The sequence below is a fragment of the Oncorhynchus kisutch genome, linkage group LG29 (assembly GCF_002021735.2).
Source record: "Oncorhynchus kisutch isolate 150728-3 linkage group LG29, Okis_V2, whole genome shotgun sequence".
Taxonomy (NCBI): Eukaryota; Metazoa; Chordata; class Actinopteri; order Salmoniformes; family Salmonidae; genus Oncorhynchus; species Oncorhynchus kisutch.
The window spans coordinates 40,018,292-40,036,008 of NC_034202.2; the positions used below are offsets into that span (position 1 = coordinate 40,018,292).

General features: G+C 42.6%; 1 protein-coding gene across 1 annotated transcript in view; it reads left to right on the forward strand.

Moving 5' to 3' along the window:
* Positions 1-5,824: 5,824 nt before the first annotated feature.
* The window catches only part of ufm1 (ubiquitin-fold modifier 1), a 34,134-nt gene continuing 22,241 nt past the window's right edge, over positions 5,825-17,717 (forward strand). The window contains exons 1-5 of the mRNA XM_031809136.1: positions 5,825-5,953; positions 6,056-6,112; positions 6,810-6,867; positions 12,728-12,767; positions 14,415-14,447. Coding sequence (XP_031664996.1) covers positions 5,952-5,953; positions 6,056-6,112; positions 6,810-6,867; positions 12,728-12,767; positions 14,415-14,447 — 190 coding nt within the window. The 5' untranslated portion in view covers positions 5,825-5,951. The remainder of the gene's footprint in view (positions 5,954-6,055; positions 6,113-6,809; positions 6,868-12,727; positions 12,768-14,414; positions 14,448-17,717) is intronic.

A 17,717-nucleotide genomic window follows, 5' to 3' on the forward strand; every position in this document is an offset into this window, starting at 1 on the left:
CATGGAGTAAACAATTAACAAGTCAATAACACAGTAGAAAACGAAGGGGGGGTCTATATACAATGTGTGCAAAAGGCATGAGGAGGTAGGCAAATAATTACAATTTTGCAGATTAACACTGGAGTGATAAAAGATCAGATGGTCATGTACAGGTAGAGATATTGGTGTGCAGAAGAGCAGAAAAGTAAATAAATAGAAACAGTACGGGGATGAGGTAGGTGAAAAGGGTGGGCTATTTACCAATAGACTATGTACAGCTGCAGCGATCGGTTAGCTGCTCAGATAGCTGATGTTTGAAGTTGGTGAGGGAGATAAAAGTCTCCAACTTCAGCGATTTTTGCAATTCGTTCCAGTCACAGGCAGCAGAGTACTGGAACGAAAGGCGGCCAAATGAGGTGTTGGCTTTAGGGATGATCAGTGAGATACACCTGCTGGAGCGCGTGCTACGGATGGGTGTTGCCATCGTGACCAGTGAGCTGAGATAAGGCGGAGCTTTACCTAGCATAGACTTGTAGATGACCTGGAGCCAGTGGGTCTGGCGACGAATATGTAGCGAGGGCCAGCCGACTAGAGCATACAAGTCGCAGTGGTGGGTAGTATAAGGTGCTTTAGTGACAAAACGGATGGCACTGTGATAGACTGCATCCAGTTTGCTGAGTAGAGTGTTGGAAGCCATTTTGTAGATGACATCGCCGAAGTCGAGGATCGGTAGGATAGTCAGTTTTACTAGGGTAAGCTTGGCGGCTTGAGTGAAGGAGGCTTTGTTGCGGAATAGAAAGCCGACTCTTGATTTGATTTTCGATTGGAGATGTTTGATATGAGTCTGGAAGGAGAGTTTGCAGTCTAGCCAGACACCTAGGTACTTATAGACGTCCACATATTCTAGGTCGGAACCATCCAGGGTGGTGATGCTAGTCGGGCATGCAGGTGCAGGCAGCGACCGGTTGAAAAGCATGCATTTGGTCTTACTAGCGTTTAAGAGCAGTTTTAGGCCACGGAAGGAGTGTTGTATGGCATTGAAGCTTGTTTGGAGGTTAGATAGCACAGTGTCCAAAGACGGGCCGAAAGTATATAGAATGGTGTCGTCTGCGTAGAGGTGGATCAGGGAATCGCCCGCAGCAAGAGCAACATCATTGATATACACAGAGAAAAGAGTCGGCCCGAGAATTGAACCCTGTGGCACCCCCATAGAGACTGCCAGAGGACCGGACAGCATGCCCTCCGATTTGACACACTGAACTCTGTCTGCAAAGTAATTGGTGAACCAGGCAAGGCAGTCATCCGAAAAACCGAGGCTACTGAGTCTGCCGATAAGAATATGGTGATTGACAGAGTCGAAAGCCTTGGCGAGGTCGATGAAGACGGCTGCACAGTACTGTCTTTTATCGATGGCGGTTATGATGTCGTTTAGTACCTTGAGTGTGGCTGAGGTGCACCCATGACCGGCTCGGAAACCAGATTGCACAGCGGAGAAGGTACGGTGGGATTCGAGATGGTCAGTGACCTGTTTGTTGACTTGGCTTTCGAAGACCTTAGATAGGCAGGGCAGGATGGATATAGGTCTGTAACAGTTTGGGTCCAGGGTGTCTCCCCCTTTGAAGAGGGGGATGACTGCGGCAGCTTTCCAATCCTTGGGGATCTCAGACGAGATGAAAGAGAGGTTGAACAGGCTGGTAATAGGGGTTGCGACAATGGTGGCAGATAGTTTCAGAAATAGAGGGTCCTGGTGGTCAAGCCCAGCTGATTTGTACGGGTCCAGGTTTTGCAGCTCTTTCAGAACATCTGCTATCTGGATTTGGGTAAAGGAGAACCTGGAGAGGCTTGGGCGAGGAGCTGCGGGGGGGGCGGAGCTGTTGGCCGAGGTTGAAGTAGCCAGGCGGAAGGCATGGCCAGCCGTTGAGAAATGCTTATTGAAGTTTTCGATAATCATGGATTTATCAGTGGTGACCGTGTTACCTAGCCTCAGTGCAGTGGGCAGCTGGGAGGAGGTGCTCTTGTTCTCCATGGACTTCACAGTGTCCCAGAACTTTTTGGAGTTGGAGCTACAGGATGCAAACTTCTGCCTGAAGAAGCTGGCCTTAGCTTTCCTGACTGACTGCGTGTATTGGTTCCGGACTTCCCTGAACAGTTGCATATCACGGGGACTATTCGATGCTATTGCAGTCCGCCACAGGATGTTTTTGTGCTGGTCGAGGGCAGTCAGGTCTGGGGTGAACCAAGGGCTGTATCTGTTCTTAGTTCTGCATTTTTTGAACGGAGCATGCTTATCTAAAATGGTGAGGAAGTTACTTTTAAAGAATGACCAGGCATCCTCAACTGACGGGATGAGGTCAATGTCCTTCCAGGATACCCGGGCCAGGTCGATTAGAAAGGCCTGCTCACAGAAGTGTTTTAGGGAGCGCTTGACAGTGATGAGGGGTGGTCGTTTGACTGCGGCTCCGTAGCGGATACAGGCAATGAGGCAGTGATCGCTGAGATCCTGGTTGAAGACAGCGGAGGTGTATTTGGAGGGCCAGTTGGTCAGGATGACGTCTATGAGGGTGCCCTTGTTTACAGAGTTAGGGTTGTACCTGGTGGGTTCCTTGATGATTTGTGTGAGATTGAGGGCATCTAGCTTAGATTGTAGGACTGGCGGGGTGTTAAGCATATCCCAGTTTAGGTCACCTAACAGAACAAACTCTGAAGCTAGATGGGGGGCGATCAATTCACAAATGGTGTCCAGGGCACAGCTGGGAGCTGAGGGGGGTCGGTAGCAGGCGGCAACCGTGAGAGACTTATTTCTGGAGAGAGTAATTTTCAAAATTAGTAGTTCGAACTGTTTGGGTATGGACCTGGAAAGTATGACATTACTTTGCAGGCCATCTCTGCAGTAAACTGCAACTCCTCCCCCTTTGGCAGTTCTATCTTGACGGAAGATGTTATAGTTGGGTATGGAAATCTCTGAATTTTTGGTGGCCTTCCTGAGCCAGGATTCAGACACAGCAAGGACATCAGGGTTAGCAGAGTGTGCTAAAGCAGTGAGTAAGACAAACTTAGGGAGGAGGCTTCTGATGTTGACATGCATGAAACCAAGGCTTTTTCGAACACAGAAGTCAACAAATGAGGGTGCCTGGGGACATGCAGGGCCTGGGTTTACCTCCACATCACCCGCGGAACAGAGAAGGAGTAGTATGAGGGTGCGGCTAAAGGCTATCAAAACTGGTCGCCTAGAGCGTTGGGGACAGAGAATAAGAGGAGCAGGTTTCTGGGCATGGTAGAATATATTCAGGGCATAATGCGCAGACAGGGGTATGGTGGGGTGCGGGTACAGCGGAGGTAAGCCCAGGCACTGGGTGATGATGAGAGAGGTTGTATCTCTGGACATGCTGGTAGTAATGGGTGAGGTCACCGCATGTGTGGGAGGTGGGACAAAGGAGTTATCAGGGGTATGAAGAGTGGAACTAGGGGCTCCATTGTGAACTAAAACAATGATAACTAACCTGAACAACAGTATACAAGGCATATTGACATTTGAGAGAGACATACAGCGAGGCATACAGTAATCACAGGTGTTGAATTGGGAAAGCTAGCTAAAACAGTAGGTGAGACAACAGCTAATCAGCTAGCACAACAACAGCAGGTAAAATGGCGTAGACTAGGCAACGGGGCCAACAGATAAAACAAACAAGCAGAATGGAGTACCGTGATTTATGGACAGTCCAGCGTGCATCAGCTATGTAGCCAAGAGATCAGTGTCCAGGGGGCAGCGGTGGATGGGGAAGGGAAGCTGGACTGGCGAGTGTTATCCAGGTTAAAAAAACGAACAATGACTAAATAGCTTGTAGCTAGTTAGCTGGTTAGCTTCTGGAGGTTCTTGAGTGTGTTCTAAAAATAAATAAAAAATAATAGCGATTCCGTATCACATTGGGTGAGGCAGGTTTCCGGAAGGTATAAACAAATTAAAAGTCAAAAAAAGATAGAAAGTAAATATGGGTCCGGTGGGCGTTTGGGACGCGGCGATTCAGGCGGTTAGCAGGCCTGTGCTAACAAGCTAACAGTTTGTAGGCCCGGGCTAGACAAGGTAGCAGTTAGCGGACCGGAGCTGGACAAGCTAGCAGTTAGCAGGCCGAATTAGCAAGCAGGGAGATAGCGAGGGCTAGAGAGTTAGCCTTTGGGGGACGTCGCGATGGGGTGAGTCTGTTTATTCCTCTTCATGCGGTGACATCGATAGACCGGTCGTGGGCCCGGGTATTGTAGCTCAGGAGTATGCTACGGTGGTAGCGCAGGCCGGGCTAGCTTCAAGCTAAGTGGGTGGAAACGCTAGCCAGGGGTAATCGTCCAGGGTTGCGGTTTAGCTAGATAGCTAGTTGTGAAGATCCAGCGTATTTGGAAGCTTAGGTTTAGCAAAATGTTTTTAAAGGGATAGCTATGTAAAAAACGAAAAATATGTAAAAAAAACGAAAAATAAACAAAATATAAACAAAATATACAGGGACACGACACGACAGGACGACTTACTGCTACGCCATCTTGGATATATATATATACTTCCCCTAACTGGTATAAACCCTTAACGACTGACAAAAACATTTTCCTCAAAGTCTTTTTATTTTATTTATTAAGAGTACTGATGTTACTGTCCCCTCTACAACAACAAAAACTTATTTTAAATACATGTCATTTTGTCCTTCAAACATTTAAATGAAATAGTGTAGAATTCCATTCATTCCTATAGACTGCTCCTAGTGGGGAGAGACAACATGGCCGCCCGGTGGCTTCAATGCCTCTCAATTGCCAATACACAGCATCAGCTATCCAGGGTCTACATACATCATTGGTTAGAGACCCCTGCCCTACATAGTGCACTACTTGTTATGGGCCCTGGTCAAACGTAGTGCACTACAAACGTCTATACCATTAGGCACCATCATACTTTGACATGTTTAGCTGAAGAAGGATGCATTACTGCCTATTGCACCTACCTATCTGCACTCACCTATCTGCACTCACCTATCTGCACTGACCTATCTGCACTATCTGCACTGACCTATCTGCACTGGCCTATCTGCACTGACCTATCTGCACTGACCTATCTGCACCCACCTATCTGCACTGACCTATCTGCACTCACCTATCTGCACTCACCTATCTGCACTCACCTATCTGCACTCACCTATCTGCACTCACCTATCTGCACTCACCTATCTGCACTGACCTATCTGCACTCACCTATCTTCACTATCTGCACTGACCTATCTGCACTGACCTATCTGCTCCAGATTCCACATTGTAGAAGAAAAGGATATTGGGGATTTTTTTGATCAATTAATCAATAACCTCAAAAATGAATGAGAGCAAGGGAATGTACAGCACCTTCTGGCCAGTGACACAACATCTCAATCTAATCTATTTTAAATTCAGGCTGTAACAACAAAATGTGGAAAAGGTTAAGGGGGTGTGAATACTTTATGAATGCACTGTACATTCTGACCTTACAAATGCATGAGATTACTTTATACATGCATGAGAGCAAGGCAACATACTTTCTGCAAATCACTGCACACTTTACTTCTAGTGTAATGTCATGGAAAAAAAGTTATCGCTACCCTACATTTTCTGTATATAGTGATGGTATATTAATAGTTGATTCTTCAAAAAAATACATCATCAGTCACTTGGGCTTTGCAAATGTACAAATAGGTGTGCGCATGTGGTCGTATGTTACGGTAAATTGACAAGCACTCTGTCAAAGCCGCCTATCTTTTAATAGCACAACTTTTTCTGTTTTGTTACTTGTTTCAATACTGTACTATTCAATAAATTAATGGAACACAATTTTTTAAGTATTTCTATTAAGAAAAACATTTAACTCATTCGGCGAGGCTGCTAAAACCGATGACGTGTCCACGGAGTCCTTCTGACTTCCGGGTCTACGTTAACGGTGTGGAGTAGAGACCACAGTCACCAAGAAAATGTAAGTTTACCTCTCATTCTGTCCTATAATACACATTTAATAAATTACTATTATTTAGCAAAAAAGCAGTGTGATGATAACTGTGTTTGTTTCCTTCTTCAGGTCTAAAGTCACGTTTAAAATCACTCTGACGTCGGATCCCCGGCTACCCTACAAAGTGTAAGTGACAGATCAGCATTAACGTTAGCTAAAAACATCAATGAATACTGATGCTTAGCGTCACACCCATGCATGTAGCTTGTTCAGCTAGCTGTGATCTTCATTATATTCGTCTGCAGTTAGCTAAGTATTGAAGTTATCTAGCTACTAGTAGAAGCTAATTGCAAGATGCTAGCTGGCTAGCTGCTAACTCTTGGAAGCATGTTGTTCCCTTGAACCATAACACAGCTGTCACTGGCCAGAAAGTTAGCTAGCGTGCCAATTCACTATGACGGTAGTCAGTTTTGCCGATGCGTTCGTTGTTGCCATTAGCACTGTCATTTGCTTAGGATCTTGGCATAACATAAACCTCTTGCAATGTCTTTGCAGACATTTCCAAATAACGTTTAATCACAACATTGCTAACTAGCTAGCCTATGTGTTCCAGGCTTTCAGCCAGTTTACCACACGTCACCACTTACCTCGATGACTGGCTGTTTTTGCACTTTATGAAAGGGGACGTCGTAGTTGAACAATCAACACAGAATAGGGACTCTGCAGCGCCACAGCAAATTGGCCTATGAAGCCTTTCCTTACTGATTACACGAGGAAGATAAAGGGAAGGGAGAGGAAAGGAAATATTGAAAGGGGGGGGTCGTTCCATGGAGAGCAGAGAGTTGGAGTGATGTATAAAATAGATGTGTATTTCTTGTTTCAGACTCAGCGTCCCAGAGAGCACGCCGTTTACAGCCGTGTTGAAGTTTGCAGCGGAGGAGGTTAGTTCATCTCATACTGGGTATTGCAACAACAAAAAATACTAGTAGTTGGCTATAATACAACAAGTCAAGTGAAAGCATTTTTAAGGGGTCACAACCCACTTTACAAGATGTATCCCCCCCCCCCCCCCCCCCCCAAAAAAAAGAGGAACAAAAGCACAGAGTATGGATGTGAGGGTTGAGTCTCCTCAGTCTCTCATACATGTATGGATGTGAGGGTTGAGTCTCTTCAGTCTCTCATACATGTATGGATGTGAGGGTTGAGTCTCCTCAGTCTCTCATACATGTGTGGATGTGAGGGTTGAGTCTCTTCAGTCTCTCATACATGTATGGATGTGAGGGTTGAGTCTCTTCAGTCTCTCATACATGTATGGATGTGAGGGTTGAGTCTCCTCAGTCTCTCATACATGTATGGATGTGAGGGTTGAGTCTCTTCAGTCTCTCATACATGTGTGGATGTGAGGGTTGAGTCTCTTCAGTCTCTCATACATGTATGGATGTGAGGGTTGAGTCTCTTCAGTCTCTCATACATGTATGGATGTGAGGGTTGAGTCTCCTCAGTCTCTCATACATGTATGGCATAGCAATGATATAATACTAGAGTTGGCTACAGCACATAGGCTTTGCTGTAGGCTTTGCCTACAGTATGGAGTCCTCCTCTGTTGCATGGCGACTATCAAAGATTAGATACAGCACCTCTAGTAAAGGTAAGGCTAGAGTCTCTCCTCAGTCTCCTCTCTTACATGTATGACATGGCAACAATACACGATATACCATATAGATAGCAGGCTTGAGCATTTCCTCTCTGTTTAGCCTGGTCCCACCCTGCCTGCTTCCGTAGTTGGAACTGTCATTCCACATGATATTAAGTCAATAACCTATTTCTAGTTGATAGTATGCTGGGAGAGGACCATCGTTTATGTCTTGCCGAATACCGATCAGACCTCGTTGAATCAATGGATCCCTTTTCTTTTAATATTTAGATTTATGAATGCAACCTATTACAATAATCATCATCCAAATAATGGACAGAGTGAATTAGAGATGAAATGAGGCAGAAGGGTAATGTTTTGAGAGTAGCAGTAATTAGTTTGTATCTTTCCTACCCTCCCTCTTCAACCCATTGTCCATTGTCCATTCCCAGCTACATAATGCGTTTCTCTTTCTCTCCTCATTCTCCTGCTCATCTGTGATTGATTTAGAATGCCCGTGCTGCTCTGTGCTCGCTTAGCCATCCTTATCTCCCTGACTTCAGACTAGTGGCATCTCCTCTGTCTCTCTGTGTGACAATAACAGGGGCATTCTCTTGAGATGTGGTCCTCTATAACCCCATAGAAAACTCATGAGGCTCATCATGATTCAAGCAGACATGGGTGATGGCTGTTTCTGCTACTATATGCTTTGTCCTCTTTATGCAAAAGTAGAATCCTCACAGAGACAATTATGTTCTTAGAATGCTGAGGCTGATTTTGATGGTTGACAGTAGAGGAGTTTTCTTTGCTCTCCTGCGAATGAAATCTCAATTATTAGTATTTTTGCCTTCAGGCTGTTTCTCATAGATAGCGGAATCTTTCATTAATGATTAGCTTCCCCTCCCTTCTCCCTTGATGACGTGTGTGTGTGTGTGTGTGTGTGTGTGTGTGTGTGTGTGTGTGTGTGTGTGTGTGACCACAGTTTCCTTTTAGGAGTTTGACCGGAAACATTTTTAATTGATCAGACATTTGAGAAATGTACTGTACCCATATGCATTAGGTGTGTAACCTGATTAGGGTGTCCACCCACTGTGATCAGAATGATAGATATTACATCTAGATGAAGGTAATTCGTCTGAACAGAACATTCAAGTCGAGGATGCAATGGCGTGTGGTCCTTAACGAATTCCGATGAAATGCACTTTGAAGATGTTTTAGAAAAACTATCAACATTTACTTTTCCACAGCCAACAAGATGAGTATAACGAACAGTAAAACCACTCAACTAGGCAGTGAAGCCTAGTGGTTAGAGCATTGGACTAGTAACCGAAAGGTTGCAAGTTCAAATCCCCGAGCTGACAAGGTACAAAATCTGTCGTTCTGCCCCTGAACAGGCAGTTAACCCACTGTTCCTAGGCCGTCATTGAAAATAAGAATTTGTTCTTAACTAACTTGCCTAGTTAAATAAAGGTAAAAAAAAAAAAAAAAAAAAGGTCAGTCTACTATTCCTCCATACTAGAAATTTGCCCTATTCTGTTTTGTCAGCTTGTCATTCTGTGCGGAAAAATCAATTGCCTATTCCAAACTGACTCTGGGACAGTTGCAGGATGAAAGATCCCAAATTCATTCAACCAGGACATCAATTTTTTTACTTTTAGCTTAAAAATTGTATAAACTATTATTATTATTTCACATTATAAGCACTGCAATGTGCACATGGCATTGGGGTACGCACAAATGTTTGTTCCATAATGCAATTAGCCGGAAAACAGAGTTGTTACAAGTACATTGCAAATGAGAGCTGTTTCATGTGACAGAGATGAACGTATCCATTCCAAATTTAGAAAGAGGAGAGATGTAAAGATGCATCAACTAGCATGGGATGCTAATATGACAAGGGTTATCATCAACTAGCATGGGATGCTAATATGACAAGGGTTATCAACAACTAGCATGGGATGCTAATATGACTAGGATTATCAACAACTAGCATGGGATGCTAATATGACAAGGGTTATCAACAACTAGCATGGGATGCTAACATTACTTGGATTATCAACAACTAGCATGGGATGCTAATATGACTAGGGTTATCACCAACTAGCATGGGATGCTAATATGACTAGGATTATCATCAACTAGCATGGGATGCTAATATGACTAGGGTTATCACCAACTAGCATGAGATGCTAATATGCCTAGGATAATCATCAACTAGCATGGGATGCTAATATGCCTAGGATTATCATCAACTAGCATGGGATGCTAATATGACTAGGGGTATCACCAACTAGCATGGGATGCTAATATGACTAGGGGTATCACCAACTAGCATGGGATGCTAATATGACTAGGGGTATCAACAACTAGCATGAGATGCTAATATGACTAGGATTATCAACAACTAGCATGAGATGCTAATATGCCTAGGGTTATCATCAACTAGCATGGGATGCTAATATGACTAGGGGTATCACCAACTAGCATGGGATGCTAATATGACTAGGGGTATCACCAACTAGCATGGGATGCTAATATGACTAGGGTTATCAACAACTAGCATGAGATGCTAATATGACAAGGGTTTTGAAACCCAGTAGAACAATAGATAATAGAACATGAGAGAAAGGCTACTAGTTTCAATGGCATATGGAGGTCTTTATAAAATAATTGACTTCACGTTTATAGAAACAGATTTTGTCTAGGCTACTTTTGAAGCAAGTTAAGACTTGCCTTATAATACGAAATGAAATGTTCAGGTTTCACACGGTTTTCAAAATGCATACTGCTGCAAGCTCACGTTGTACGGTGTGACACACCATTGCACTTGAACGGAAAGCCCACTTCATTTACCAGTTTATAAGTAAAAATAGTGGGGGGGTTTTCAAACATGGCCATCAGAACTGTTTTTAACACGCAATTTAATTTAGAATTGTTGCACAATTATTCGGGCTTCTAAAAGCATGTTTCACGCCAGCAGCAACAGGAACTGCAGCAGCAGCTCTCACACAGTCTGACATATTTTCATCTTAAACTCTGTATCGGTATGCTTTACACTTTTTATAAAGAAGAATCATAACAACTAACGAAAAATACACACACCACTTTATTTCCACCAAATGATGTAAATTAACCCGTAGACCGATATGCATGACCGACTGGTCGAATGTATTTACATCGACTGGTATTTTCATCAATACATAATAATAATAATAAATCATTTTTTAAGCATTATTTTTTTTGCAATGGACCTTGGTGCGTTTGTTTCATTTACCAAAACAAAACCCGAAGTGCCCAGTTAGGGGAACTCAATAGAACAGATTAGACATTCCTCTGGAACATTCAGCGTTTTTCAGTTTTTACATTTTATTAGGACAAATCCTTTAATCTCTACTGCAGTTACAGAGCGTGAAGATGATCCTCCGTCCCTTTCTCTCTGTATCGAAGCTCAGCAGCCTCCCTGATAACTAGTTGACTCATGACCAGCAGGCCCTGTGGTTATATCCGCAGGACGGGCAGGTTTAGGGTTGAATAATGGGAAAATAATGCATAACAAATACGTGCAATTCATATCTATAGGCTACATTTGAGGTTTTTCTTTCATAATTTGTATCTGTTGTTGCTTTAGTTTTAGGCCTAACTGTAGGCAACACATACACAGCAAATCCTTTTGGGAAGTTTTGGGAACATTTTACATCAATCCACTGAGGCAAAAAGGGACAATTTCAGAGTTTTTTAATTCGGTAAGAAAAGAAAAAACATGTGAAATGTAGAGTTGAAAATAAAGACAAAGGAGGGCCAGAACAGTAGTCTAATGTTTGGGAAAGATTTGGTGAAAGTAGTGAAACTGGTTGATCGCAGTGTGCCGGCTCTATTATGTATAATGATATGTGAGGCGCTATACAAATTCCACAGTCACATGACGGGGGACTTCAAAATGGCCCGTCAAGGGAACTATACTGTTCAGATGCATTAAATGTAATAGTAGCCTGTCTGGACACTGATTGTAGATCTATAACCTCTTACATAGCCAATATACTATTAACTCCTGCTATATATTATTAAGCATTTCTTGCAGTAAAATGATACACCGAATGTACATTTTAACTCAGGAATAGAACTGATTTCTTTCAGCATCTTGTGAGAATGACTGCGTGGTTAGGGACCGTCTGTAAAGGTGCTGTCTTTACCAGCCACATAAAAGCTGATTAGTACTTCAACCACACAAAATATGCATCCAAGCCGAACTGAAATCATATTAAAAAAAATATGTTGAGTCTTTTGAACAGCTTTTAATTTCCTTTAAAAACCTTTCAAACTGATCTCACACAGAAAATCTTTCCCTTTCTTTTTAGTTATTGCATTTTATTCCCCCCGGTCCCTAAACATCTTTGCTGTGTGAGAGAAGCAGAGATGAATGAGAACACATTTTTACCAATGTCAACTAGATTGAAGTGTTAATTCTATAGATTTATGTCATTATTCTGGTGAGCAAGGATTTGTTTAGTCTTCTGGGGTAACATATAATGACAGGAAGAGAAGCTGAATGTATCTAATTATAGACAAGCTGACTAACAAATAGCCTACCAAAATGTGGGACATTATAAGCAGAAGCATCAGACAATCTAAAAAGGAAATCTTTACACCATCTCATCACACATACACATACAGAGTTGTGGCAGTGCATGTCTCTCTCTCCCTGTGGGCCCAACTCCCCTCTCCCCCTGTGGGCCCAACTCCCCTCTCCCCCTGTGGGCCCAACTCCCCTCTCCCCCTGTGGGCCCAACTCCCCTCTCCCCCTGTGGGCCCAACTCCCCTCTCCCCCTGTGGGCCCAACTCCCCTCTCCCCCTGTGGGCCCAACTCCCGTCTCTCCCTGTGAGCCTGTAAACCCAAGTCCCCTCTCACCTCGCTGTCCTTCCAGGGTTTTCATACCTCTTCACAGGGACCCGTATACATTTCACACATTTGTTGTAGCCCTGAAATAGTTCAACTGATTCACCTTAGTCATGGGGTTGAGGATGAGTTGACAAGTTGAATCAGGTGGGCTCGGTCTGGAATAGATCAAATGCATGGAACGGTTGGGGGTCACAGAGGAGAGGTCTGAACACCCCTGGACTACTGTGGGGCAGGTGTATAGCATGATCATTCTGTCTGTTTCCTCTCACAGTTCAAAGTACCAGCAGCCACCAGTGCCATCATTACTAACGGTGAGTCTGTTACATTGTCAGTATAATTAGAAACAACAGGTGATTCTGTTACATTATGTCGGTCTTATTAGAAACAGGTGATTCTGTTGCATTGTGTCGGTCTTATTAGAAACAGGTGATTCTGTTGCATTGTGTCGGTCTTATTAGAAACAGGTGATTCTGTTGCATTGTGTCGGTCTTATTAGAAACAGGTGATTCTGTTGCATTGTGTCGGTCTTATTAGAAACAGGTGATTCTGTTGCATTGTGTCGGTCTTATTAGAAACAGGTGATTCTGTTGCATTGTGTCAGTGGGTCCCATAATGCCTGGCGAAAACCAAACACTGCCTTCCACATTAAGAACCTCATACCAACGGTCAAGCATGGTGGTCGTAGTGTGATGGTTTGGGGATGCTTTGCTGCCTCAGGACCTGGACGACTTGCCTTAATAGAACGAACCATGGAATTCTGCTCTATTAGGTCATTCTAAAGGAGAATGTCAGGCCTAAAGGCCCTAACTCCCTATCCATCTATGAGCTGAAGCTGAAACACAGCTGGGTCATGCAGCAAGACAATGATCTAAAACACACAATCAAGTCTACATGAAAATGGTTAAAAATACACAAATTTGAAGTTCTGGCTTGGCCTAAGTCTACATGAAAATGGTTAAAAATACACAAATTTGAAGTTCTGGATTGGCCTAATCAAAGTCCAGACCTAATCCCAATTGAGATGTTGTGGCAGGACTTGAAACGAGCAGTTCAGGCTTGAAAACCCACAATTGTCGCTGAGTTAAAGCAGTTCTGCATGGAAGAGGGGGCCAAAATTCCTCCACAGCGAAGTGAGAGACTGATCGACAACTACAGGAAGTGGTTGGTTGGAGTCATTGCAGCTAAAGGTAGACTGATCAACAACTACAGGAAGTGGTTGGTTGGAGTCATTGCAGCTAAAGGTAGACTGATCAACAACTACAGGAAGTGGTTGGTTGGAGTCATTGCAGCTAAAGGTAGACTGATCAACAACTACAAGAAGTGGTTGGTTGGAGTCATTGCAGCTAAAGGTAGACTGATCAACAACTACAGGAAGTGGTTGGTTGGAGTCATTGCAGCTAAAGGTAGACAGATCAACAACTACAGGAAGTGGTTGGTTGGAGTCATTGCAGCTAAAGGTAGACTGATCAACAACTACAGGAAGTGGTTGGTTGGAGTCATTGCAGCTAAAGGTGGCACAACCAGTTATTGAGTGTAAAGGGGCAATCATTTTGTTCACACAGGGGATTTGGGTGTTTGTAAACTTGGGTTACCTTTTAATCTAAGATGTGGTTTTGGTTGAAGATCTGATAACATTCAGTATCAATAATATGTAAAAGTAGAGAAAATCAGAAAAGGGGGGGCTGTGCCTTTTCTGTATCTATAATATCTATAATAGGTCCTTGTAAAAGATGTCTGTCTATGTAACACATACTGTTAAAAGTGTTTGTTTTTGTTGTGTCTAGTGCAGCAGCGTTACCATGTGAACTTGTGTGTCAGTCTTACTCATCAGACCCTCTCTCTCAACCACTCTTTTTTTGCATGTTTAATTCTTAGTTTTATTTATTCATGTTTTGGTGTTTTATTCATTCATGTATTGCTATTTATGCTAATCCCTGTTCTCTCTGTGCTCATGACAGACGGTATCGGCATCAACCCAGCTCAGACAGCAGGTGAGTCTTCCGTCTTCTCGTCCATACTGATGACAACAATAACTTCATTTATAAAACTGTTTGTTACAAGGTGCGATTAAAATGAAATAAAAATGATTAAAATGGTTTTAATTGTAATTAACAATCTACATAATACTTTGAATGTCAAAGTGGAAGAAAAATCCTAACTTTTTATTATAAAAGATTTATGAAAAATGAAACACTAATATATATTTTAATTACATAAGTATTCAACCCCAAGTCAATACCCCAAGTCAATACATGTTACAATCACCTTAGGCAGTGATTACAGCTGAGAGTCTTTCTGGGTAAGTCTCTAAGAGTGATTACAGCTGAGAGTCTTTCTGGGTAAGTCTCTAAGAGTGATTACAGCTGAGAGTCTTTCTGGGTAAGTCTCTAAGAGTGATTACAGCTGAGAGTCTTTCTGGGTAAGTCTCTAAGAGTGATTACAGCTGAGAGTCTTTCTGGGTAAGTCTCTAAGAGTGATTACAGCTGAGAGTCTTTCTGGGTAAGTCTCTTAAGAGTGATTACAGCTGAGAGTCTTTCTGGGTAAGTCTCTAAGAGCTTTGCACACTTGGATTGTACAATATTATTTTCCTAATTCTTCAAGCTCTGTCAAGTTGGTTGTTTTAAATGTTTTATTTAACTTCTATTTAGACAGGGAGTCGACGCTGAGACCAAGGTGTCTTTATTTAGACAGGGAGTCGACGCTGAGACCAAGTTGTCTTTATTTAGACAGGGAGTCGACGCTGAGACCAAGGTGTCTTTATTTAGACAGGGAGTCGACGCTGAGACCAAGTTGTCTTTATTTAGACAGGGAGTCGACGCTGAGACCAAGTTGTCTTTATTTAGACAGGGAGTCGACGCTGAGACCAAGGTGTCTTTATTTAGACAGGGAGTCGACGCTGAGACCAAGGTGTCTTTATTTAGACAGGGAGTCGACGCTGAGACCAAGGTGTCTTTATTTAGACAGGGAGTCGACGCTGAGACCAAGGTGTCTTTATTTAGACAGGGAGTCGACGCTGAGACCAAGGTGTCTTTATTTAGACAGGGAGTCGACGCTGAGACCAAGGTGTCTTTATTTAGACAGGGAGTCGACGCTGAGACCAAGGTGTCTTTATTTAGACAGGGAGTCGACGCTGAGACCAAGGTGTCTTTATTTAGACAGGGAGTCGACGCTGAGACCAAGGTGTCTTTATTTAGACAGGGAGTCGACGCTGAGACCAAGGTGTCTTTTCCAGATTACCCCTATGAAGCTCCACAATACACATCAAAATACCATTAACACATTCATACACACATTTAAATACATGTTATTATACACAATACACGGAAAGCAAAACACAGACATAAAACAGACACATTCTTCAGTAAAAAGTTTCCCTGACAACCATCTGAAATGCCCTAGAGTCACCAATTCCTCCGCTTTTAAAGTGCATTGCGCAAAGAAACGAAAGGCTTATATCTACCTAACGTTCTAGACACCAAAGGCGTCTCCAGAGTTAACCAACCCTGTGAGTCGGAAGCTTGTGGAGCAGGGCTTTGTAAACAAACAAACAAGAGTGTAATAATGTGACTTCAGAGGTCCAGCCAACCTTTTGGTAAAGAACACAGTGATGAGTAATTAAAGTTTAACAACACCTGCATTGCTTGCTGTTTGGGGGTTTTAGGCTGGGTTTCTGTACAGCACTTTGTGACATCAGCTGATGTAAGAAGGGCTTTATAAATACATTTGATTTGATTGATTTCCTTTGATAAAGCAAAGGGTGCTATGAAAAATGGCATTCAGGGGTTTAAGAGTAGAAGCAGCTGCACTTTGGCGTTTAGTATCACCATAATTGAGAACCGGTAGAAAGGTTAACGGCGCAATCTGCTTCCTGCTGACGACAGAGACGATCTGTTTCTGTAAAAAAAAAAAAAGCCCACTTTTTAAATCTTAGTTTCTTAACACGCTTAGTCGTATGTTGTTTTTTAAATTAATTTTTTACGATAAATCATTGTCAATCCAAATACCAAGGTGTAAGTATTCAGGGAATCGTTCGATTTCTAGAACTATCCGATGAGTGAAGATGTCATCCATCTGAGACACGTTTTAAATCAGTAAGGACTTACTGCACAACTGCAAAATCGGACTGTTTCCTTGTGACCGCCAGGTCAGCAGTTGGGGAAATTGCGTACATAATAGTATTATAATTTTTTTTTTTACAGATTGACGAATAGCATGAATATAAATAGTGAAATGAACATGTCCGAGTATCGTCCCCTGCGGGACACCTTTTATGTACTTCAAGACATGTGGACTTAACCCAATCAATCACGATGGCCTGAGTTCTGTCACTAAGATGACCATGAACAGGTGTCAGCGCTCAGACCTAGATCATTAACAACTAAAGTGGTTGCTGTAATAGTGCTATGCCCAGGACTAGACCCTGATTGGATGTCCAGGCCTAAACCCTGATTTGGTTTGCATTCATTTCTCAGATTTAAAAAAATAACAAAGTTGTACATTTTTACCAGGATTCTAGAATCTTTGCTGGACAAGGAAGCCTTGAAATAGGTTGATGGTGATTTAAGATCACTACTATCCCTGTCCTTGTGGAGTGGCAGCACAACAGCTCATTTCCATATTTTTTGAATATTTCCTGATAACAATATTTAAAAAAAAATAATGAAAAAGTGTGTTATTGAGCCAACCATATAGGATCCAATTGGTCGGCCCTTCTGGATTTCTCGTTGTCTATTGTTAGCAAAGCGTCAAGGGCTTATTTTTTCTTCTTCTGTGAATAGCCTAAAATCAAAGCCTTGACTATAATTTCTCTTACCATTCAGCAAGTTTTCCCTATCCGCATCCAGCCCAATATCCATTGTGAATAAACTTAGAATTTATTTGAAAGAGAGCCTGCTGAAATAATAATAAATAATGATAAGAAAAAATGTAATGGTAATTAAATGCATCATTGATGGCATATTTTTTTTGTGTAATGAGGCTTGTGTCGGAATTAATTTGTTGTATCAGAGAGGAAGAAGTAGAACACATTATTTATATTTTTCTTCTAGAATTTAGCCGGGTTCTCATTACAATCCGAAAGAGAGTTTATGTAATAATCTGATTTAGCCTTTCTGATTTTGGTTTCACACAATAATTCCTCAGTTGCTTCAAAGCTTGCCAGTCTGGGACTAAGCCTGTGTTCCTGGCCTTGACCCAAGCATCATCTCTTTTTATGAATGACTTCTGATAATTCCGGAGTGTACCAGGCATTCAATGGATCC